This window comes from Taudactylus pleione, unplaced genomic scaffold, assembly GCF_031769625.1.
Source record: "Taudactylus pleione unplaced genomic scaffold, aTauple2 ptg001489l, whole genome shotgun sequence".
NCBI lineage: Eukaryota > Metazoa > Chordata > Amphibia > Anura > Myobatrachidae > Taudactylus > Taudactylus pleione.
Genome location: NW_028285887.1, coordinates 43,560 through 69,204, shown reverse-complemented (window position 1 = coordinate 69,204; position 25,645 = coordinate 43,560). Strand labels below are relative to the sequence as shown.

The 25,645-nt window shown below is 48.7% G+C and overlaps 1 protein-coding gene across 1 annotated transcript in view; it reads right to left on the bottom strand.

Moving 5' to 3' along the window:
• LOC148442500 (carbonic anhydrase 4-like) overlaps positions 1-25,645 on the bottom strand; it is a gene marked incomplete at its 5' end in the record, with an annotated part of 219,419 nt that overhangs the window by 178,546 nt on the left and 15,228 nt on the right. Inside the window, 2 exons of the mRNA XM_088463880.1 lie at positions 4,259-4,348; positions 20,615-20,757. Coding sequence (XP_088320006.1) covers positions 4,259-4,348; positions 20,615-20,757 — 233 coding nt within the window. The remainder of the gene's footprint in view (positions 1-4,258; positions 4,349-20,614; positions 20,758-25,645) is intronic.

The following is a 25,645-nucleotide window of genomic DNA, read 5'->3' as shown; positions in this document are numbered from 1 at the left end:
GAGCCAGCGTGCTGTGTATTCAGTGTGTGACTAGAGCCAGCGTGCTGTGTATTCAGTGTGTGACTAGAACCTACGTGCTCTGTATTCAGTGTGTGACTAGAACCTGCATGCTGTGTATTCAGTGTGCGACTAGAACCAGCGTGCTGTATATTCAGTGTGCGACTAGAACCAGCGTGCTGTGTATTCAGTGTGCGACTAGAACCAGCGTGCTGTGTATTCAGTGTGCGACTAGAACCAGCGTGCTGTGTATTCAGTGTGCGACTAGAACCAGCGTGCTGTGTATTCAGTGTGCGACTAGAACCAGCGTGCTGTGTATTCAGTGTGCGACTAGAACCAGCGTGCTGTATATTCAGTGTGCGACTAGAACCAGCGTGCTGTTTATTCAGTGTGCGACTAGAACCAGCGTGCTGTGTATTCAGTGTGCGACTAGAACCAGCGTGCTGTGTATTCAGTGTGTGACTAGAACTACCGTGCTGTGTACTCAGTGTGTGACTAGAACCGGCGTGCTGTGAATACAGTGTGTGACTAGAACCAGCGTGCTGTGTATTCAGTGTGTGACTAGAACCAGCCTGCTGTGTATTCAGTGTGTGACTAGAACCAGCGTGCTGTGTATTCAGTGTGTGACTAGAACCAGCATGCTGTGCATTCAGTGTGTGACTAGAACCAGCGTGCAGTGCATTCAGTGTGTGACTAGAACCAGCGTGCTGTGCATTCTGTGTGTGACTTCAACCAGCGTGCTGTGCATTCAGTGTGTGACTAGAACCAGCGTGCTGTGTACTCAGTGTGTGACTAGAACCAGCGTTCTGTGTATTCCGTGTGTGACTAGAACCAGCATGCTGTATATTCAGTGTGTGAGTAGAACCAGCCTGCTGTGTACTCAGTGTGTGACTAGAACCAGCGTGCTATGTACTCTGTGTGACTAGAACCAGCGTGCTGTGTATTCAGTGTGTGACTAGAACCTACGTGCTGTGTATTCAGTGTGTGACTAGAGCCAGCGTGCTGTGTATTCAGTGTTTGACTAGAACCAGCATGCTGTGTATTCAGTGTGTGACTAGAACCAGCGTGCTGTATATTCAGTGTGTGACTAGAACCAGCGTGGTGTGTATTCCGTGTGTGACTAGAACCAGCATGCTGTGTATTCAGTGTGCGACTAGAACCAGCGTGCTGTGTATTCAGTGTGCGACTAGAACCAGCGTGCTGTGTATTCAGTGTGCGACTAGAACCAGCATGCTGTATATTCAGTGTGTGAGTAGAACCAGCCTGCTGTGTACTCAGTGTGTGACTAGAACCAGCGTGCTATGTACTCTGTGTGACTAGAACCAGCGTGCTGTGTATTCAGTGTGTGACTAGAACCTACGTGCTGTGTATTCAGTGTGTGACTAGAGCCAGCGTGCTGTGTATTCAGTGTTTGACTAGAACCAGCATGCTGTGTATTCAGTGTGTGACTAGAACCTACATGCTGTGTATTCAGTGTGTGACTAGAGCCAGCGTGGTGTGTATTCCGTGTGTGACTAGAACCAGCATGCTGTGTATTCAGTGTGCGACTAGAACCAGCGTGCTGTGTATTCAGTGTGCGACTAGAACCAGCGTGCTGTGTATTCAGTGTGCGACTAGAACCAGCGTGCTGTATATTCAGTGTGCGACTAGAACCAGCGTGCTGTGTATTCAGTGTGCGACTAGAACCAGATTGCTGTGTATTCAGTGTGCGACTAGAACCAGCGTGCTGTGTATTCAGTGTGTGACTAGAACTAGCGTGCTGTGTACTCAGTGTGTGACTAGAACCGGATTGCTGTGCATTCAGTGTGTGACTAGAACCGGCGTGCTGTGCATTCAGTGTGTGACTAGAGCCAGCATGCTGTGCATTCAGTGTGTGACTAGAACCAGCGTGCTGTGCATTCAGTGTGTGACTAGAACCAGCGTGCTGTGTATTCAGTGTGTGACTAGAACCAGCGTGCTGTGTATTCAGTGTGTCACTAGATCCAGCATGATGTGCATTCAGTGTGTGACTAGATCCAGCATGATGTGCATTCAGTGTGTGACTAGAACCAGCGTGCAGTGCATTCAGTGTGTGACTTCAACCAGCGTGCTGTGCATTCAGTGTGTGACTAGAACCAGCGTGCTGTGTACTCAGTGTGTGACTAAAACCAGCGTTCTGTATATTCAGTGTGTGAGTAGAACCAGCCTGCTGTGTATTCCGTGTGTGACTAGAACCAGCGTTCTGTGTATTCCGTGTGTGACTAGAACCAGCATGCTGTGTATTCAGTGTGTGACTAGAACCAGCGTGCTGTGTACTCAGTGTGTGACTAGAACCAGTGTGCTGTGTATTCAGTGTGCGACTAGAACCGGCGTGCTGTGTATTCAGTGTGCGACTAGAACCGGCGTGCTGTGCATTCAGTGTGTGACTAGAACCGGCGTGCTGTGCATTCAGTGTGTGACTAGAACCGGCGTGTTGTGCATTCAGTGTGTGACTAGAACCGGCGTACTGTGTATTCAGTGTGTGACTAGAGCCAGCCTGGTGTGTATTCAGTGTGTGACTAGAACCAGCGTGCTGTGTACTCAGTGTGTGACTAGAACCAACGTGCTATGTACTCAGTGTGACTAGAACCGGCGTGCTGTGTATTCAGTGTGTGACTAGAACCAGCGTGCTGTGTATTCAGTGTGTGACTAGAACCAGCGTGCTGTGTATTCAGTGTGTGACTAGAACCAGCGTGCTGTGTATTCAGTGTGACTAGAACTAGCGTGCTATGTACTCAGTGTGACTAGAACTAGCGTGCTGTGTATTCAGTGTGTGACTAGAACCAGCATGCTGTGTATTCAGTGTGTGACTTAGAACCAGCGTGCTGTGTATTCAGTGTGTGACTAGAACCAGCGTGCTGTGTACTCAGTATGTGACTAGAACCAGCATGCTGTGTACTCAGTGTGTGACTAGAACCAGCGTGCTATGTACTCAGTGTGACTAGAACCGGCGTGCTGTGTATTCAGTGTGTGACTAGAACCAGCGTGCTGTGTATTCAGTGTGTGACTAGAACCAGCGTGCTGTATATTCAGTGTGTGACTTGAACCAGCGTGCTGTGTGTTCAGTGTGACTAGAACTAGCGTGCTATGTACTCAGTGTGACTAGAACTAGCGTGCTATGTACTCAGTGTGACTAGAACTAGCGTGCTGTGTATTCAGTGTGTGACTAGAACCAGCATGCTGTGTACTCAGTGTGTGACTAGAACCAGCGTGCTGTGTATTCAGTGTGTGACTAGAACCAGCGTGCTGTGTACTCAGTATGTGACTAGAACCAGCGTGCTATGTACTCAGTGTGACTAGAACCAGCGTGCTGTGTATTCAGTGTGTGACTAGAACCAGCGTGCTGTGTATTCAGTGTGTGACTTGAACCAGCATGCTGTGTACTCAGTGTGTGACTAGAACCAGCGTGCTGTGTATTCAGTGTGTGACTAGAGCCAGCGTGCTGTATATTCAGTGTGTGACTAGAACCAGCATGCTTTGTATTCAGTGTGTGACTAGAGCCAGCGTGCTGTGTATTCAGTATGTGACTAGAACCAGCGTGCTGTGTATTCAGTGTGTGTCTAGAACCTACGTGCTGTGTATTCAGTGTGTGACTAAAGCCAGCGTGCTGTGTATTCAGTGTGTGACTTGAACCAGCGTGCTGTGTATTCAGTGTGTGACTAGAACCAGCGTGCTGTGTATTCAGTGTTTGACTAGAACCAGCGTGCTGTATATTCAGTGTGTGACTAGAACCAGCGTGCTGTATATTCAGTGTGTGACTAGAACCAGTGTGCTGTGTATTCAGTATGTGACTAGAGCCAGCGTGCTGTGTATTCAGTGTGTGACTAGAACCTACGTGCTGTGTATTCAGTGTGTGACTAGAACCTACGTGCTGTGTATTCAGTGTGTGACTAGAACCTACGTGCTGTGTATTCCGTGTGTGACTAGAGCCAGCGTGCTGTATATTCAGTGTGTGACTAGAACCAGTGTGCTGTATATTCCGTGAGCTTGTGAGCTAAATTGCACCAAATCTAAACCAGAAACTTATCTCCTCTGGGGACACCCCTCACAATGCAGCAGCTGGAAGAACTTTTGCTGACACTGAGGGTGAAGCTATACATAAGCAGCCAGGAGAGCCATGAACACTAATCGTATGAGATTGCCTGAGGAACATGCGTACTGATCCGCCGAGTCTTCTTGTCTATGGAGGAAGAAGTGAATGGAATTGGTCCGGAGAGACTTCGCAGCCAAGTACAACACTTACATCAATGAAGAATCCGAGTACTGCAATCCCAGTTCTCTCCTTTTTGGCATCTGTCACATTCATCCCGTTTTTGGTGTGAACAATGTGCATCTATGGAAAGAAACACATCATATAGCAGGAGTAGTGTATATACAGGCTGTATGTATGAGTGTATATAGTCATGTGACAGACACTGTATTTTAGTAGCCTTTGTGATAAGGTTCTTCAGTCTTTGGATTATCTATCAATAATTGAAAATTTGGACCTATAAAAATGTAAAAATCATTTCATATTGTATTATGTATATTTTGCAATAAGTCATTTTTATTTCAGGATAACTTTTTACTTCAGATATGCGGAACAGCTATGGGGCCTCCACTCTCAACCAATTTCCCAAATTTATGTATGGGATGTGAAATATAATATTAATAATAATCCCTCTAACAACAATTTACCCTTTTTTTCAAATATATATATAAGTTGTGGATGGGAGCTATGTATGTCCCAGGTTTCTGACCCGCATGTTTAATAAAACACAGGAAAATGTTGCAGTTGTTGGGCTTTACTTCCTAAGGCTACCATTACTAAGCGTAACATTGAGGCTATTGACACTGTTGCTTTGTCCTCCCTGCTGGACTCTCTTCTCTCCCCTATCCTTTCCCTCTCCTGCCCTGAACAAGCCACTTCCCTGTACGCCTCCATTACTTCTGCTCTGGGCTCTGTTGCTTTGGCAATAACTACTCACCCTTGCAGATCCACATGACAACCCTGGCATTCCAAATGCACCAGGTACCTGCAGAAGTGTTCACAAATTGCCGAGCATCAGTGGAGGAAATCACACTCTAAGGCTGACTTCCTCCATTTCAAAATTATACTGTCATCCTACAGTGCTGCCCTGTCCCTCTCCAAACAATCATACTTCAAGAACCTCATCTCCTCCCAGTCCACAAACCCCCGGAATCTCTTTGCAACTTTCAACTCCCTCCTCTGCCCTTCCCCTCCTCGCCTCCCCTCCTCGCTCTCTGCCCTTGACTTTGCCACCTACTTTACATCAAAAATTTACTCCATATGTGAGGACATCATATCCCATCAGACCCTCAGCACTCCTGCCCCTCCTTTCCCTGACCACCCCTCCCCTTCTGTCTCACCAACTCTGACATCCTTCTTCCCTGTTTCTGGAGAGGAAGTCATGGCCCTCATCTGGTTCTCCCCTCCCTCCACCTCCCCCCTTGATCCTATCCCTTCCCGTCTCCTCTGTTACCTATCTCCTTGTGTTTGTTCCCATCCTGCCCACCTCTTTAATCTCTTCCTATCATCTGGCACTGTCCCTTCTGCATTCAAACATGCCCTTGTCTCTCCTATTCTTAAAAATCCTACCCTGGATTGTAGCATACTCTCCAACTACTGACCCATCTCTCTCCTCCCTTTTGCTTTTAAACTCCTTGAGCGTATTATTTACAGCTGCCTTACCACCTTTCTTTCCTTCCACTCCCTCCTTGACTCATTTCAATCTGGCTTCTGTTCTCTCCACTCCACTGAAAATGCCCTCACGAAAGTCAGCAATGACCTCCTTGCTGCCAAATCCAAGGGCCACTACTCTCTGCTCATTCTCCTTGACCTTTCTGCTGCTTTTGACACTGTGGACCACCCTATCCTCCTGCAAATTCTTCACTCTCTTGGTCTACATGGAACTGCCCTCTCCTGGCTGTCCTCCTACCTCTCTGATCGTTCCTTCTCTGTCTCCTCTCATGACTCCTTTTCCCTTCCACTAAAAGTAGGAGTTTCCCAAGGTTCGGTTCTTGGACCTCTCCTATTCTCCCTATATACATCCTCTTTAGGTGAACTCATCAACTCTTTTTACCTACAATATCATCTCTATGCTGATGATACTCAAATCTATCTCTCCACCCCTGATCTCTCCACCTCTCTCCTCACCTGTATCTCCAACTGTCTCTCTGCTGTCTCTTCATGGATGTCCCAGCGCTTTCGTAAACTTAACATGTGTAAGACAGAGCTGATCATCTTTCCACCCTCTTCCATCACCTCACCTCCCACATTTTCATTATCTGTTGAAGGCATAACTATCTCCTCTAGCCCCAAAGTGCGCTGTCTTGGAGTTATCCTAGACTCCTCCCTCTCCTTTAAACCACACATTCAGCACCTCTCGCAGTCCAGCCATTTCCATGTCCAAGATTAGACCATTGAAAGCTAATAAAACCCTCAACCACTCACTAGTCCGCTCCAGATTGGACTACTGTAACCTTCTCCTAGCTGGCCTCCCAGTCTCCCACCTCTCTCAACTACAATCTGTCCTGAATGCTGATGCTCAGCTCATCTTTCTCATCAGATGTTCTACATCTGCTTCCCCTCTCCTACAAGCCCTACACTGGCTCCCCTTCCCCTTCAAACGTCAATTCAAGGTTCTTACACTCTCCTACAAAGCCCTCACACAATCCTCTCCCACTTACATCTCTGACCTCATCTCCCTTCACACTCCCACTTAACTCAACACATACACGCCACCTCTCCTGCCAACTGATTGCTTCCTCCCACTCCCACCTCCAAGAGTTTGCCCGTGCTGCTCCCCACCTTTGGAAGTCTCTCCCTCTCCCCATCAGACTCTCCACCTCTCTACAAATTGTTAAATGGGCTCTCAAGACCCACTACTTCGTCAAGGCCTTCCAGCACTCACCCTAACCCACTACTACATGTTCCTTCCTCCCTGTCTATCCCATCTGTATTACCCCTGACATTTGGGCCTGCAATGATGAATGATGAACGATGAATGATGCGCGTTCCCGCATGTCAGATAACGATGAATGATGCGCGTTCCCGCATGTCAGGTGACGATGAACGATGCGCGTTCCCGCATGTCAGATGACGATGAATGATGCGCGTTCCCGCATGTCCGATAACGATGAATGATGCGCGTTCACGCATGTCAGATAACGATGAATGATGCGAGTTCCCGCATGTCAGATAACGATGAATGATGCGCGTTGCCGCATGTCAGATAACGATGAATGATGCGCGTTCCCGCATGTCAGATAACGATGAATGATGCGCGTTCCCCCATGTCCGATAACGATGAATGATGAGCGCTCCCGCATGTCAGATAACGATGAATGATGCGCGTTCCCCCATGTCCGATAACGATGAATGATGCGAGTTCCCGCATGTCAGATAACGATGAATGATGCGCATTCCCGCATGTCAGATAACGATAAACGATGCAAATTCCCGCATGTCAGATAACGATGAACGATGCACGTTCCCGCATGTCAGATGAACGATGTATGATGCGCATTCCCGCATGTCAGATAACGATGAATGATGCGCGTTCCCGCATGTCAGATAAAGATGAATGATGCGTTCCCCCATTTCAGATAACGATGAATGATGCGCGTTCCCGCATGTCAGATAACGATGAATGATGCGCGTTCCCGCATGTCAGATGACGATGAATGATGCGTGTTCCCGCATGTCAGATAACGATGAATGATGCGAGTTCCCGCATGTCAGATGAACGATGTATGATGCGCATTTCCGCATGTCAGATAATGATGCGCGTTCCCGCATGTCAGATAACGATGAATGATGCGCGTTCCCACATGTCAGATAACGATGAATGATGCACGTTCCCGCATGTCAGATAACGATGAATGATGCGCGTTCCCGCATGTCAGATAACGATGAATGATGCGAGTTCCCGCATGTCAGATAACGATGAATGATGCGTGTTCCCGCATGTCAGATAACGATGAATGATGCGAGTTCCCGCATGTCAGTTAACGATGAATGATGCACGTTCCCGCATGTCAGATAACGATGAATGATGCGCGTTCCCGCATGTCAGATAACGATGAATGATGCGCGTTCCCGCATGTCAGATAACGATGAATGATGCGAGTTCCCGCATGTCAGATAACGATGAATGATGCGCGTTCCCACATGTCAGATAACGATGAATGATGCGCGTTCCCGCATGTCAGATAACGATGAATGATGCACGTTCCCGCATGTCAGATAACGATGAATGATGCGCGTTCCCGCATGTCAGATAACGATGAATGATGCGAGTTCCCGCATGTCAGATAACGATGAACGATGCGCGTTCCCGCATGTCAGATAACGATGAACGATGCGCGTTCCCGCATGTCAGATAACGATGAACGATGCGCGTTCCCGCATGTCAGATAACGATGAATGATGCGCGTTCCGGCATGTCAGATAACGATGAATGATGCGCGTTCCCGCATGTCAGATAACGATGAATGATGCGCGTTCCCGTATGTCAGATAACGATGAATGATGCGCGTTCACCTAATGTCTATCATATATATCTATCAGTGTGTACACCCAATGTCTAGCCTATATACCTATCAGTGTGTACACCCAATGTCTATCATATATATCAGTGTGTCCACCCAATGTCTATCATATATATCTATCAGTGTGTACACCCAATGTCTATCATATATATTTATCAGTGTGTACCTCCAATGTCTATCATATATATTTATCAGTGTGTACCTCCAATGTCTATCATATATATCTATCAGTGTGTACACCCAATGTCTATCATATATATCTATCAGTGTGTACACCCAATGTCTATCATATATATCTATCAGTGTGTACACCCAATGTCTATCATATATATTTATCAGTGTGTACACCCAATGTCTATCATATATATCTATCAGTGTGTACACCCAATGTCTATCATATCTATCTATCAGTGTGTACCCCCAATGTCTATCATATATATCTATCAGTGTGTACACCCAATGTCTATCATATATATCTATCAGTGTGTACACCCAATGTCTATCATATATATCTATCTATCTATCAGTGTGTACACCCAATGTCTATCATATATATCTATCAGTGTGTACACCCAATGTCTATCATATATATCTATCAGTGTGTACACCCAATGTCTATCATATATATCTATCTATATATCAGTGTGTACACCCAATGTCTATCATATATATCTATCAGTGTGTACACCCAATGTCTATCATATATATCTATCAGTGTGTACACCCCATGTCTATCATATATACCTATCAGTGTGTTCACCCAATGTCTATCATATATATCTATCAGTGTGTACACCCAATGTCTAGCCTATATACCTATCAGTGTGTACACCCAATGTCTATCATATATATCAGTGTGTACACCCAATGTCTATCATATATATTTATCAGTGTGTACCCCCAATGTCTATCATATATATCTATCAGTGTGTACACCCAATGTCTATCATATATATCTATCAGTGTGTACACCCAATGTCTAGCCTATATACCTATCAGTGTGTACACCCAATGTCTATCATATATATCAGTGTGTACACCCAATGTCTATCATATATATTTATCAGTGTGTACCCCCAATGTCTATCATATATACCTATCAGTGTGTTCACCCAATGTCTATCATATATATCTATCAGTGTGTACACCCAATGTCTAGCCTATATACCTATCAGTGTGTACACCCAATGTCTATCATATATATCAGTGTGTACACCCAATGTCTATCATATATATTTATCAGTGTGTACCCCCAATGTCTATCATATATATCTATCAGTGTGTACACCCAATGTCTATCATATATATCTATCAGTGTGTATACCCAATGTCTATCATATATATCTATCAGTGTGTACACCCAATGTCTATCATATATATCTATCAGTGTGTACCCCCAATGTCTATCTTATATATCTATCAGTGTGTACACCCAATGTCTATCCTATATATCTATCAGTGTGTACACCCAATGTCTATCATATAGATCTATCAGTGTGTACATCCAATGTCTATCATATATATCTATCAGTGTGTACACCCAATGTCTATCATATCTATCTATCAGTGTGTACCCCTAATGTCTATCATATATATCTATCAGTGTGTACACCCAATGTCTATCATATATACCTATCAGTGTGTACACCCAATGTCTATCATATATATCTATCAGTGTGTACACCCAATGTCTATCATATATATCTATCTATATATCAGTGTGTACACCCCATGTCTATCATATATATATATCAGTGTGTACACCCAATGTCTATCTTATATATCTATCAGTGTGTACACTCCAATGTCTATCCTATATATCTATCAGTGTGTACACCCAATGTCTATCATATAGATCTATCAGTGTGTACATCCAATGTCTATCATATATATCTATCAGTGTGTACACCCAATGTCTATCATATCTATCTATCAGTGTGTACCCCCAATGTCTATCATATATATCTATCAGTGTGTACACCCAATGTCTATCATATATACCTATCAGTGTGTACACCCAATGTCTATCATATATATCTATCAGTGTGTACACCCAATGTCTATCATATATATCTATCTATATATCAGTGTGTACACCCCATGTCTATCATATATATATATCAGTGTGTACACCCAATGTCTATCATATATATCTATCAGTGTGTACACCCAATGTCTATCATATCTATCTATCAGTGTGTACCCCCAATGTCTATCATATACATCTATCAGTGTGTACACCCAATGTCTATCATATATATATATATCAGTGTGTACACCCAATGTCTATCATATATATATATCTATCAGTGTGTACACCCAATGTCTATCATATATATCTATCAGTGTGTACACCCAATGTCTATCATATATATCTATCTATCAGTATGTACACCCAATGTCTATCATATATATCTATCAGTGTGTACACCTAATGTCTATCATATAGATCTATCAGTGTGTACACCCAATGTCTATCATATATATCTATCTATCAGTGTGTACACCCAATGTCTATCATATATATCTATCAGTGTGTACACCTAATGTCTATCATATAGATCTATCAGTGTGTACACCCAATGTCTATCATATAGATCTATCAGTGTGCACATCCAATGTCTATCATAGATTTCAGTGTGTACACCCAATGTCTATCATATATATCTATCAGTGTGTACACCCAATGTCTATCATATATATCTATCAGTGTGTACACCCAATGTCTATCATATATATCTATCAGTGTGTACACCCAATGTCTATCATATATATCTATCAGTGTGTACACCCAATGTGTATCATATATATCTATCAGTGTGTACACCCAATGTCTATCTTATATATCTATCAGTGTGTACCCCCAATGTCTATCATATATATCTATCAGTGTGTACTCCCAATGTCTATCATATATAAAAATATATATATATATATATATATATATATATATATCAGTGTGTACACCCAATGTCTATCATATATATTTATCAGTGTGTACCCCCAATGTCTATCATATATATCTATCAGTGTGTACACCCAATGTCTATCATATATATCTATCAGTGTGTACACCCAATGTCTATCATATATATCTATCAGTGTGTACCCCCAATGTCTATCATATATATCTATCAGTGTGTACACCCAATGTCTATCATATATATTTATCAGTGTGTACCCCCAATGTCTATCATATATATCTATCAGTGTGTACACCCAATGTCTATCATATATATATATATCAGTGTGTACACCCAATGTCTATCATATATATATATATCAGTGTGTACACCGAATGTCTATCATATATATATATATATCAGTGTGTACACCCAATGTCTATCATATATATATATCAGTGTGTACACCCAATGTCTATCATATCTATCTATCTATCTATCTATCTATCTATCTATCTATCTATCTATCTATCTATCTATCAGTGTGTACCTCCAATGTCTATCATATATATCTATCAGTGTGTACACCGAATGTCTATCATATATATATATATCAGTGTGTACACCCAATGTCTATCATATATATATATATATATATATATATATATATATATATATATATATATCAGTGTGTACACCCAATGTCTATCTTATATATCTATCAGTGTGTACACCCAATGTCTATCCTATATATATATCAGTGTGTACACCCAATGTCTATCATATCTATCTATCTATCTATCTATCTATCTATCTATCTATCTATCTATCAGTGTGTACCTCCAATGTCTATCATATATATCTATCAGTGTGTACACCCAATGTCTATCATATATATCTATCAGTGTGTACCCCCAATGTCTATCATATCTATCATATATATCTATCAGTGTGTACAGCCAAAATCATTTGCCCTGTACTACAGATAGTTGAAGGGAAATCTATCAACGATATCTATGGTTGGTCAAGTTGTTCCGTGTGTATGCAGCATTAAAGACCAATTTTTCAAACGATTGTCAAAATATCGTTATCGTTCAATCGCTCATTTTAATAGCCTAGAGGATAGGACCTTAAAGGTGCATACTGTACACACGTAAAGATTTTCTGTCAAACCAATCAACTAGTTGGACAGAAAATCTTTACGTATGTACCCAGCCTTGGAGAGAAGTATTATATGTTAGTCAGAGCCATAGAGACCAGGATTAGATTACGCTTTGAATTACTTGTTCTGCCAAATACAAATAGCTGTGTCTATTTGCACCAAACACCCTGCACTGATCTGCTGTCAATATTTTACTGAGTGGGAAACTCTACTGCAAACACTTACATTGCAGCCTCTTAGCGCCCTTCCCTGTATCTGCAGCCTCTTAGCTCCCTTCCCTGTATCTGCAGCCTCTTAGCTCCCTTCTCTGTCACTGCAGCCTCTTAGCTCCCTTCCCTGTCACTGCAGCCTCTTAGCGCCCTTCCCTGTCACTGCAGCCTCTTAGCTCCCTTCCCTGTCACTGCAGCCTCTTAGCGCCCTTCCCTGTCACTGCAGCCTCTTAGCGCCCTTCCCTGTCACTGCAGCCTCTTAGCGCCCTTCCCTGTCACTGCAGCCTCTTAGCTTTTTTCCCTGTTACTGCAGCCTCTTAGCTCCATTCTCTGTCAGGGGAACCACATAAACCATACTGTGACCTGCACTTTGTTGATGCCTCAGACTATATACGCACCCACTGCTCTGTCCACTACTCCTGGCCACACTCCTCTGTATCACAGTGGGTGAGAGGGGCAGTGGGTGAGTGGGACATTGGGCAGTGGGTGAGTGTGGGACATTGGGCAGTGGGTGAGTGTGGGACATTGGGCAGTGGGTGAGTGTGGGCCATTGGGCAGTGGGTGAGTGTGGGCCATTGGGCAGTGAGAGAGTGGGAAATTGGGCAGTGGGTGAGTGGGACATTGGGCGAGTGGGACATTGGGCGAGTGGGACATTGGGCAAGAGGGCGAGTGGGACATTGGGCGAGTGGGACATTGGGCGAGTGGGAGAGTGGGACATTGGGCAGTGAGAGATTGGGCAGTGGGACATTGGGCAGTGGGACATTGGGCAGTGGGTCTTTGGGCAGTGAGAGAGTGGGACATTGGGCAGTGGGTGAGTGGGACATTGGGCAGTGGGTGAGTGGGACATTGGGCAGTGAGAGAGTGGGACATTGGGCCAGTGGGACATTGGGCAGTGGGAGAGTGGGACATTGGGCAGTGGGAGAGTGGGACATTGGGCGAGTGGGAGAGTGGGACATTGGGCAGTGGGAGAGTGGGACATTGGGCGAGTGGGACATTGGGCGTGTGGGACATTTGGCAGTGTGGGAGTGGGACATTGGACATTGGGCAGTGGGACATTGGGCAGTGAGAGAGTGGGACAATGGGCAGTGAGAGTGGGACAATGGGCAGTGGGACATTGGGCAGTGAGAGAGTGGGACAATGGGCAGTGAGAAGGTGGGACATTGGGCAGTGAGAGAGTGGGCTAATGGGCAGTGGGACATTGGGCAGTGAGAGCGTGGGCTAATGGGCAGTGAGAGAGTGGAGGCTGCCTGCTGTATAGGTCATAAATGCCTACTCTTTTGGGACACTCGGGAGGCTCCTGAAATTCGGGTGCCACCCAGAAAAGAAGGCAAATCTTCCACCCCCTTGCACTAACCCACATCCACTTACACAGCCCCCGCAGTGTGTGTGAGGGGGGGTGACGTGATTCTCGCTGAATCGAGTCATTGTGGTCCTGCCCGAATCTCTGTAATGCAACTATGCGGTTACGCTCACTGCTCCACCCCCAATATTTTATCATCTCCCTGCCATGCCCCCCTATTGCCACGTCACTACGCCCACCTCAGAAGCCTGGCTGTCCCCTCCCAGAAGAAGGGTGATAAATGTCAGAATGTATGATACAGGTGCACCCAGCGGTAGTGGGCATAGAGGAGAAGTGTTACAGGTGGGGGGGGCCCTCATTGATCAAAGCCCCTCCCCACCTTTGGAGCCGACCCTCTGCACTGAGCATGTGGCGCGTAACATAGTATATTTTTTGGGGGGAGGGAGTGTGACCACACTTCTCAGATTTGGTCACGCCCCCTCCCGGTATCTGGGTCATTTTAGAGCTCTCTACAGCCCTTGGTGGGCAACATACAGAAGGGGGCATAATGTTCCTTGTCCTGGGTGGATTTGTCTTCAGCAATTGCAGCCGTAATTATTTGCTCGGTTACACATTTGTCATGTATGATGTTTACTTACTAATTACTGACCTGCTGACAGAAGTGCGCTATGTATGGCTTCTGATTGATCTGCAGACATGGAATACGCACAGAGAGCGCTGACATGGAATACACGCACAGAGAGCGCTGACATGGAATACACGCACAGAGAGTGCAGACATGGAATACGCACAGAGAGCGCTGACATGGAATACACGCACAGAGAGCGCTGACATGGAATACACGCACAGAGAGCGTTGACATGGAATACACGCACAGAGAGCGCGCTGACATGGAATACACGCACAGAGAGCGCTGACATGGAATACACGCACAGCGAGCGCTGACATGGAATACACGCACAGAGAGCGCTGACATGGAATACACGCACAGAGAGCGCTGACATGGAATACACGCACAGAGAGCGCAGACATGGAAAACGCACAGAGAGCGCAGACATGGAATACACGCACAGAGAGCGCTGACATGGAATACGCACAGAGAGCGCTGACATGGAATACACGCACAGAGAGCGCTGACATGGAATACACGCACAGAGAGTGCTGACATGGAATATGCACAGAGAGCACTGACAGGGAATACGCACAGAGAGCGCTGACATGGAATACACGCACAGAGAGCGCTGACATGGAATACACGCACAGAGAGCGCTGACAGGGAATACACGCACAGAGAGCGCTGACATGGAATACACGCACAGGGAGCGCTGACATGGAATACACGCTCAGAGAGCGCTGACATGGAATATACGCACAGAGAGCGCTGACATGGAATACACGCACAGAGAGCGCTGACATGGAATACACGCACAGACTGCGCTGACAGGGAATACACGCACAGACTGCGCTGACAGGGAATACACGCACAGAGAGCGCTGACACGGAATACACGCAGAGAGAGCGCTGACATGGAATACATGCACAGAGAGTGCTGACATGGAATACACGCACAGAGAGAGCTGACAGGGAAAACCCACAGACTGTACTGACAGGGAATACGCTCAGAGAGCGCTGACATAGAATACGCACAGAGAGCACTGACATGGAATACACGCACAGAGAGCGCTGACATGGAATACACGCACAGAGAGCGCTGACATGGAATACACGCACAGAGAGCGCTGACATGGAATTCACGCACAGAGAGCGCTGACATGGAATACACGCACAGATAGCGCTGACATGGAATACGCACAGAGAGCGTTGACATTGAATACGCACAGAGTGCTGACATGGAATACACGCACAGAGAGCGCTGACATGGAATGCACGCACAGAGAGCGCTGACATGGAATACACGCACAGAGAGCGCTGACAAGGAATACACGCACAGAGAGCGCTGACATGGAATACACGCACAGAGAGCGCTGACATGGAATACGCACAGAGAGCGCAGACATGGAATACGCACAGAGAGCGCTGACATGGAATACACGCACAGAGAGCGCTGACATGGAATACACGCACAGAGAGCGCTGACATGGAATACACGCACAGAGAGCGCTGACATGGAATACACGCACAGAGAGCGCAGACATGGAATACGCACAGAGAGCGCTGACATGGAATACACGCACAGAGAGCGCTGACATGGAATACACGCACAGGGAGCGCTGACATGGAATACACGCACAGAGAGCGCTGACATGGAATACACGCACAGAGAGCGCTGACATGGAATACACGCACAGAGAGCGCTGACAAGGAATACACGCACAGAGAGCGCTGACATGGAATACACGCACAGAGAGCGCTGACAAGTAAAACGCACAGAGAGCACAGACATGGAATACGCACAGAGAGCGCTGACATGGAATACACGCACAGAGAGCGCTGACATGGAATACACGCACAGAGAGCGCTGACATGGAATACACGCACAGAGAGCGCAGACATGGAATACGCACAGAGAGCGCTGACATGGAATACGCACAGAGAGCGCTGACATGGAATACGCACAGAGAGCGCTGACATGGAATACACGCACAGAGAGCGCTGACATGGAATACACGCACAGAGAGCGCTGACATGGAATACACGCACAGAGAGCGCTGACATGGAATACACGCACAGAGAGCGCTGACATGGAATACACGCACAGAGAGCGCTGACATGGAATACACGCACAGAGAGCGCAGACATGGAATACACGCACAGAGAGCGCTGACATGGAATACGCACAGAGAGCGCTGACATGGAATACACGCACAGAGAGCGCTGACATGGAATACACGCACAGAGAGCGCTGACATGGAATACACGCACAGAGAGCGCTGACAAGGAATACACGCACAGAGAGCGCTGACATGGAATACACGCACAGAGAGCGCTGACAAGTAAAACGCACAGAGAGCGCAGACATGAAATACGCACAGAGAGCGCTGACATGGAATACACGCACAGAGAGCGCTGACATGGAATACACGCACAGAGAGCGCTGACATGGAATACATGCACAGAGAGCGCTGACATGGAATACACGCGCAGAGAGCGCAGACATGGAATACGCACAGAGAGCGCTGACATGGAATACGCACAGAGAGTACTGACATGGAATACACGCACAGAGAGCGCTGACATGGAAATCACGCACAGAGAGCGCTGACATGGAATGCACGCACAGAGAGCGCTGACATGGAATACACGCACAGAGAGTGCTGACATGGAATACACGCACAGAGAGTACTGACATGGAATACACGCACAGAGAGTGCTGACATGGAATACACGCACAGAGAGTGCTGACAGGGAATACACGCACAGAGAGTGCTGACATGGAATACACGCACAGAGAGCGCTGACATGGAATACACGAACAGAGAGCGCTGACATGGAATACACGCACAGAGAGCGCTGATATGGAATACACGCACAGAGAGCACTGACATGGAATATGCTCAGAGAGTGCTGACAGGGAATACACGCACAGAGAGCGCTGACATGGAATACACGCACAGACTGCGCTGACATGGAATACACGCACAGAGAGTGCTGACATGGAATACACGCACAGAGAGTGCTGACATGGAATACGCACAGAGAGCGCTGATATGGAATACACGCACAGACTGCACTGACAGGGAATACACGCACAGACTGTGCTGACAGGGAATACACGCACAGAGAGCGCTGACAAGGAATACATGCACAGAGAGCGCTGACATGGAATACACGCACAGAGAGCGCTGACATGGCATACACGCACAGAGAGTGCTGACATGGAGTACACGCACAGACTGCGCTGACAGGGAATACACGCACAGAGAGCGCTGACATGGAATACACGCACAGAGAGCGCTGACATGGAATACACGCACAGAGAGCGCTGACATGAAATACACGCACAGAGAGCGCTGACATGGCATACACGCACAGAGAGCGCTGACATGGAATACACGCACAGAGAGCGCTGACATGGAATACACGCACAGAGAGCGCTGACATGGAATACACGCACAGAGAGCGCTGACATGGCATACACGCACAGAGAGTGCTGACATGGAATACGCACACAGACTGCGCTGACATGGAATACACGCACAGAGAGTGCAGACATGGAATACACGCACAGACTGTGCTGACAGGGAATACACGCACAGACTGTCCTGAGAGGGAATACACGCACAGAGAGCGCTGACATGGAATACACGCACAGAGAGCGCTGACATGGAATACACGCACAGACTGCGCTGACAGGGAACACACGCACAGACTGCGCTGACAGGGAATACACGCACAGAGAGCGCTGACATGGAATACACGCACAGAGAGTGCTGACATGGAATACACGCACAGAGAGTGCTGACATGGAATACACGTACAGACTGCGCTGACATGGAATACACGCACAGACTGCGCTGACATGGAATACATGCACAGACTGCGCTGACAGGGAATACACGCACAGAGAGCGCTGACATGGAATACACGCACAGAGCGTGCTGACATGGAATACACTCACAGACTGCGCTGACATGGAATACACGCACAGAGAGTGCTGACAGGGAATACACGCACAGACTGCGCTGACATGGAATACACGCACAGACTGCGCTGACATGGAATACACGCACAGAGAGCGCTGACATGGAATACATGCACAGAGAGTGCTGACATGGAATACACGCACAGACTGCGCTGACAGGGAATACCCGCACAGAGAGTGCTGACAGGGAATACACGCACAGACTGCGCTGACATGGAATACACGCACAGACTGCGCTGACATGGAATACACGCACAGAGAGCGCTGACATGGAATACACGCACAGAGAGTGCTGACAGGGAATACACGCACAGACTGCGCTGACAGGGAATACACGCACAGAGAGCGCTGACATGGAATACATGCACAGAGAGTGCTGACAGGGAATACACGCACAGACTGCGCTGACATGGAATACACGCACAGACTGCGCTGACATGGAATACTTGCACGGAGACCGCTGACATGGAATACACGCACAGAGAGAGCTGACATGGAATACACGCACAGAGAGCGCTGACATGGAATACACGCACAGACTGCGCTGACAGGGAATACACGCACAGACTGCGCTGACAGGGAATACACGCACAGACTGCGCTGACATGGAATACATGCACAGAGACCGCTGACATGGAATACACGCACAGAGAGTGCTGACATGGAATACACGCACAGAGAGCGCTGACATGGAATACACGCACAGACTGCGCTGACAGGGAATACACGCACAGACTGCGATGACAGGGAATAAACGCACAGACTGCGCTGACATGGAATACACGCACAGAGACCGCTGACATGGAATACACGCACAGAGAGTGCTGACATGGAATACACGCACAGAGAGTGCTGACATGGAATACACTCACAGACTGCACTGACAGGGAATACACGCACAGACTGCGCTGACATGGAATACACGCACAGACTGCGCTGACATGGAATACACGCACAGAGAGCGCTGACATGGAATACACGCACAGAGAGTGCTGACATGGAATACACGCACAGACTGCGCTGACAGGGAATACCCGCACAGAGAGTGCTGACAGGGAATACACGCACAGACTGCGCTGACATGGAATACACGCACAGACTGCGCTGACATGGAATACACGCACAGAGAGTGCTTACAGGGAATACACGCACAGACTGCGCTGACATGGAATACACGCACAGACTGCCTGACATGGAATACACGCACAGAGAGCGCTGACATGGAATACACGCACAGAGAGTGCTGACATGGAATACACGCACAGACTGCGCTGACAGGGAATACCCGCACAGAGAGTGCTGACAGGGAATACACGCACAGACTGCGCTGACAGGGAATACACGCACAGAGAGCGCTGACATGGAATACATGCACAGAGAGTGCTGACAGGGAATACACGCACAGACTGCGCTGACATGGAATACACGCACGGAGACCGCTGACATGGAATACATGCACAGAGAGTGCTGACATGGAATACACGCACAGAGAGCGCTGACATGGAATACACGCACAGACTGTGCTGACAGGGAATACACGCACAGACTGCGCTGACAGGGAATACACGCACAGACTGCGCTGACATGGAATACACGCACAGAGACCGCTGACATGGAATACACGCACAGAGAGTGCTGACATGGAATACACGCACAGAGAGCGCTGACATGGAATACACGCACAGACTGCGCTGACAGGGAATACACGCACAGACTGCGCTGACAGGGAATACACGCACAGACTGCGCTGACATGGAATACACGCACAGAGACCGCTGACATGGAATACACGCACAGAGAGTGCTGACATGGAATACACGCACAGACTGTACTGGAGCTCGGATACATTTCCAGGTTGTTGCATATTACCTCCATAGGGTACTGCTTCCCAGACAGTCTATGCTCAGATCCAATGCTTCCGTTTCCCCAGTGAAAATGAAAGGCCACGGCTGTGTACACAGAAGGAAGACCCCCGCCAGACACCGAGACTCCTTTTCCAATGGAGACTTCCACTGCCAAGACAAATGAATGTAGTGTTTTCTTACACTGCTCAACAGGGAAAAAGTTTTCAACGTGACAATAGGGCAAAGAATGAACATGACTGAGATACAGCCCATTTGTGATGATGTCGGCTTATTTTGTTACATACTAGGGAATGTGGCGTCCAGCGAATATATAGGTTGGTAAATCTGAGCACAAGAATCAGGGGCATCACTAGACCAAGGGTGGCCCATAGCAAATTTTTCACTAGCCCCTCAAGGGGGTGAATACTCCAGGGCCTGAGGGAGGGGGGACTTTTAGAAATACTGTGTAGCAAACGAGAGCATACTGGGCGGCACTGTGGGGCATATAGGTGGTGGGTACTTTGGGGTGTCAATTTTATTGGTGGGGGCCCCCACAACTTAGTTGCCCCAAAAAGCCTTAATCCGGAACCTGTTTGTGGTTATTTATGTTAAAAGCCAGGATGCCAGGTAAATGTGTAAACATTGCTGACAATATCGGTCATCGATATATCGGACCATCAATGTTCGGAACATTGCGACCATTGCAGCTGTAATTTCCCCAGTGGCTGCTCCTCTGAGGGACTGAAGGGTGGTACATTTATATTTCCCCAATGGGTGCTCCTCTCTGCACCTTGTGGGTGGGGGGTCCTGCCGTGCTGACCTATCAGCAGTGACTGGGGGAGGGTGCAGGTATACAAAGGGGCCGGGAAGGACCGTCTGCTATTGGCAGCTACAGGAAGATTATCTACCAGACTCCGCCTACTGTGCGTTACTGACCGGTCCCATCATTTCTGGCTATGTCAGTACATGCACTGCCTGGTGTGGTCCCAAATGATGGGACCAGGAGAGAGGTGAAAGGTGTTGTGCATGGCGTCCTGGGTAATAGATGAGCTGGACACTACGCTGAGATTGTGATTCAACTTCTACAAAAGTGACATCAATTATGCTGCAGCAGGTCCCCCAAAATCCCCATTCTCACCCCTCACCTGGACGTCTCCCCTGACACATGCGGAGCATTCAGTGACCAGAGTGTACGTTTCCCCTGACACCCGTGGCACAGTGAGTAAGGAGCGCGGTGAGTGAGTGGACGTCTCCCCTGACAGCTGTGGCACAGTGAGTGATGAGCACGGTGAGTGAGTGGATGTCTCCCCTGACAGCTGTGACACAGTGAGTGATGAGCACGGTGAGTGAGTGGACGTCTCCCCTGACAGCTGTGGCAGAGTGAGTAAGGAGCGCGGTGAGTGAGTGGATGTCTCCCCTGACAGCTGTGACACAGTGAGTGATGAGCACGGTGAGTGAGTGGACGTCTCCCCTGACAGCTGTGGCACAGTGAGTGATGAGCACGGTGAGTGTGTGGACGTCTCCCCTGACAGCTGTGGCACAGTGAGTGATGAGCGTGGTGAGTGAGTGGACGTCTCCCCTGACAGCTGTGGCACAGTGAGTGATGAGCAGGGTGAGTGAGTGGACGTCTCTCCTGACAGCTGTGGCACAGTGAGTGATGAGCACATTGAGTGATGAGCACAGTGAGTGAGTGGACGTCTCCCCTGACAGCTGTGGCACAGTGAGTGATGAGCACGGTGAGTGAGTGGACGTCTCTCCTGACAGCTGTGGCACAGTGAGTGATGAGCACGGTGAGTGAGTGGACATCTCCCCTGACAGCTGTGGCACAGTGAGTGATGAGCACAGTGAGTGATGAGCACGGTGAGTGAGTGGACGTCTCCCCTGACAGCTGTGGCACAGTGAGTGATGAGCACGGTGAGTGAGTGGACGTCTCCCCTGACAGGTGTGGCACAGTGAGTGATGAGCACGGTGAGTGAGTGGACGTCTCCCCTGACAGCTGTGGCACAGTGAGTGATGAGCACGGTGAGTGAGTGGACGTCTCTCCTGACAGCAGTGGCACAGTGAGTGATGAGCACAGTGAGTGATGAGCACGGTGAGTGAGTGGACGTCTCCCCTGACAGCTGTGGCACAGTGAGAGATGAGCACAGTGAGTGAGTGGACGTCTGCCCTGACAGCTGTGGCACAGTGAGTGATGAGCACGGTGAGTGAGTGGACGTCTCCCCTGACAGCTGTGGCACAGTGAGTAAGGAGCACGGTGAGTGAGTGGACGTCTCCCCTGACAGCTGTGGCACAGTGAGTGATGAGCACGGTGAGTGAGTGGACGTCTCCCCTGACAGCTGTGGCACAGTGAGTGATGAGCACGGTGAGTGAGTGCATGTCTCCCCTGACAGCTGTGGCACAGTGAGTGATGAGCACGGTGAGTGAGTGGACGTCTCCCCTGACAGCTGTGGCACAGTGAGTGATGAGCACGGTGAGTGAGTGGACGTCTCCCCTGACAGCTGTGGCACAGTGAGTGATGAGCACGGTGAGTGAGTGCATGTCTCCCCTGACAGCTGTGGCACAGTGAGTGATGAGCACGGTGAGTGAGTGGCTGTCTCCCCTGACAGCTGTGGCACAGTGAGTGATGAGCACGATGAGTGAGTGGATGTCTCCCCTGACAGCTGTGGCACAGTGAGTGATGAGCACGGTGAGTGAGTGGACGTCTCCCCTGACAGCTGTGGCACAGTGAGTGATGAGCATGGTGAGTTAGTGGATGTCTCCCCTGACAGCTGTGGCACAGTGATTAAGGAGCATGGTGAGTGAGTGGATGTCTCCCCTGATAGCTGTGACACTGTGAGTGATGAGCGTGGTGAGTGGATGTCTCCCCTGACAGGTGTGGCACAGTGAGTGATGAGCATGGTGAGTGAGTGGACGTCTCCCCTGACACCCGTGGCACAGTGAGTGATGAGCACGGTGAGTGAGTGGACATCTCCCCTGACAGGTGTGGCACAGTGAGTGATGAGCACAGTGAGTGAGTGGATGTCTCCCCTGACAGCTGTAGCACAGTGAGTGATGAGCGCGGTGAGTGAGTGGACGTCTACCCTGACAGCTGTGGCACAGTGAGTGATGAGCGCGGTGAGTGAGTGGATGTCTCCCCTGACAGCTGTGGCACAGTGAGTGATGAGCGCGGTGAGTGAGTGGACGTCTACCCTGACAGCTGTGGCACAGTGAGTGATGAGCACGGTGAGTGAGTGGATGTCTCCCCTGACAGCTGTGGCACAGTGAGTAAGGAGCACGGTGAGTGAGTGGATGTCTCCTCTGACAGGTGTGGCACAGTGAGTGATGAGCATGGTGAGTGAGTGGACGTCTCCCCTGACAGCTGTGGCACAGTGAGTGATGAGCATGGTGAGTGAGTGGATGTCTCCCCTGACAGCTGTGGCACAGTGATTATGGAGCATGGTGAGTGAGTGGATGTCTCCCCTGACAGCTGTGACACAGTGAGTGATGAGCGTGGTGAGTGGATGTCTCCCCTGACAGGTCTGGCACAGTGAGTGATGAGCACGGTGAGTGAGTGGACGTCTCCCCTGACAGGTGTGGCACAGTGAGTGATGAGCACAGTGAGTGAGTGGATGTCTCCCCTGACAGCTGTAGCACAGTGAGTGATGAGCACGGTGAGTGAGTGGACGTCTCCCCTGACAGGTTTGGCACAGTGAGTGATGAGCATGGTGAGAGAGTGGACGTATCCCCTGACAGCTGTAGCACAGTGAGTGATGAGCACGGTGAGTGAGTGGACGTCTCCCCTGACTGCTGTGGCACAGTGAGTGATGAGCACGGTGAGTGAGTGGACGTCTCCCCTGACAGCTGTGGCACAGTGAGGGATGAGCACGGTGAGTGAGTGGATGTCTCCTCTGACAGGTGTGGCACAGTGAGTGATGAGCACGGTGAGTGAGTGGATGTCTCCCCTGACAGCTGTGGCACAGTGAGTGATGAGCACGGTGAGTGAGTGGAGGTCTCCCCTGACAGCTGTGGCACAGTGAGTGATGAGCACGGTGAGTGAGTGGATGTCTCCCCTGACAGCTGTGGCACAGTGAGTAAGGAGCACGGTGAGTGAGTGGATGTCTCCTCTGACAGGTGTGGCACAGTGAGTGGTGAGCACGGTGAGTGAGTGGATGTCTCCCCTGACAGCTGTGGCACAGTGAGTGATGAGCACGGTGAGTGAGTGGAGGTCTCCCCTGACAGCTGTGGCACAGTGAGTGATGAGCACGGTGAGTGAGTGGATGTCTCCCCTGACAGCTGTGGCACAGTGAGTAAGGAGCACGGTGAGTGAGTGGATGTCTCCTCTGACAGCTGTGGCACAGTGAGTGATGAGCACGGTGAGTGAGTGGACGTCTCCCCTGACAGCTGTGGCACAGTGAGTGATGAGCACGGTGAGTGAGTGGATGTCTCCCCTGACAGCTGTGGCACAGTGAGTAAGGAGCACGGTGAGTGAGTGGATGTCTCCTCTGACAGGTGTGGCACAGTGAGTGGTGAGCACGGTGAGTGAGTGGACGTCTCCCCTGACAGGTGTGGCACAGTGAGTGATGAGCACGGTGAGTGAGTGGACGTCTCCCCTGACAGCTGTGGCACAGTGAGTGATGAGCACGGTGAGTGAGTGGATGTCTCCCCTGACAGCTGTGGCAAAGTGAGTGATGAGCATGGTGAGTGAGTGGATGTCTCCCCTGACAGCTGTGGCACAGTGAGTGAAGAGCGTGGTGAGTGAGTGGACGTCTCCCCTGACAGGTTTGGCACAGTGATTAAGGAGCATGGTGAGTGAGTGGATGTCTCCCCTGACAGCTGTGACACAGTGAGTGATGAGCGTGGTGAGTGAGTGGATGTCTCCCCTGACAGGTCTGGCACAGTGAGTGATGAGCATGGTGAGTGAGTGGACGTCTCCCCTGACAGCTGTGGCACAGTGAGTAAGGAGCACGGTGAGTGAGTGGATTTCTCCTCTGACAGGTGTGGCACAGTGAGTGGTGAGCACGGTGAGTGAGTGGACGTCTCCCCTGACAGGTGTGGCACAGTGAGTGATGAGCACGGT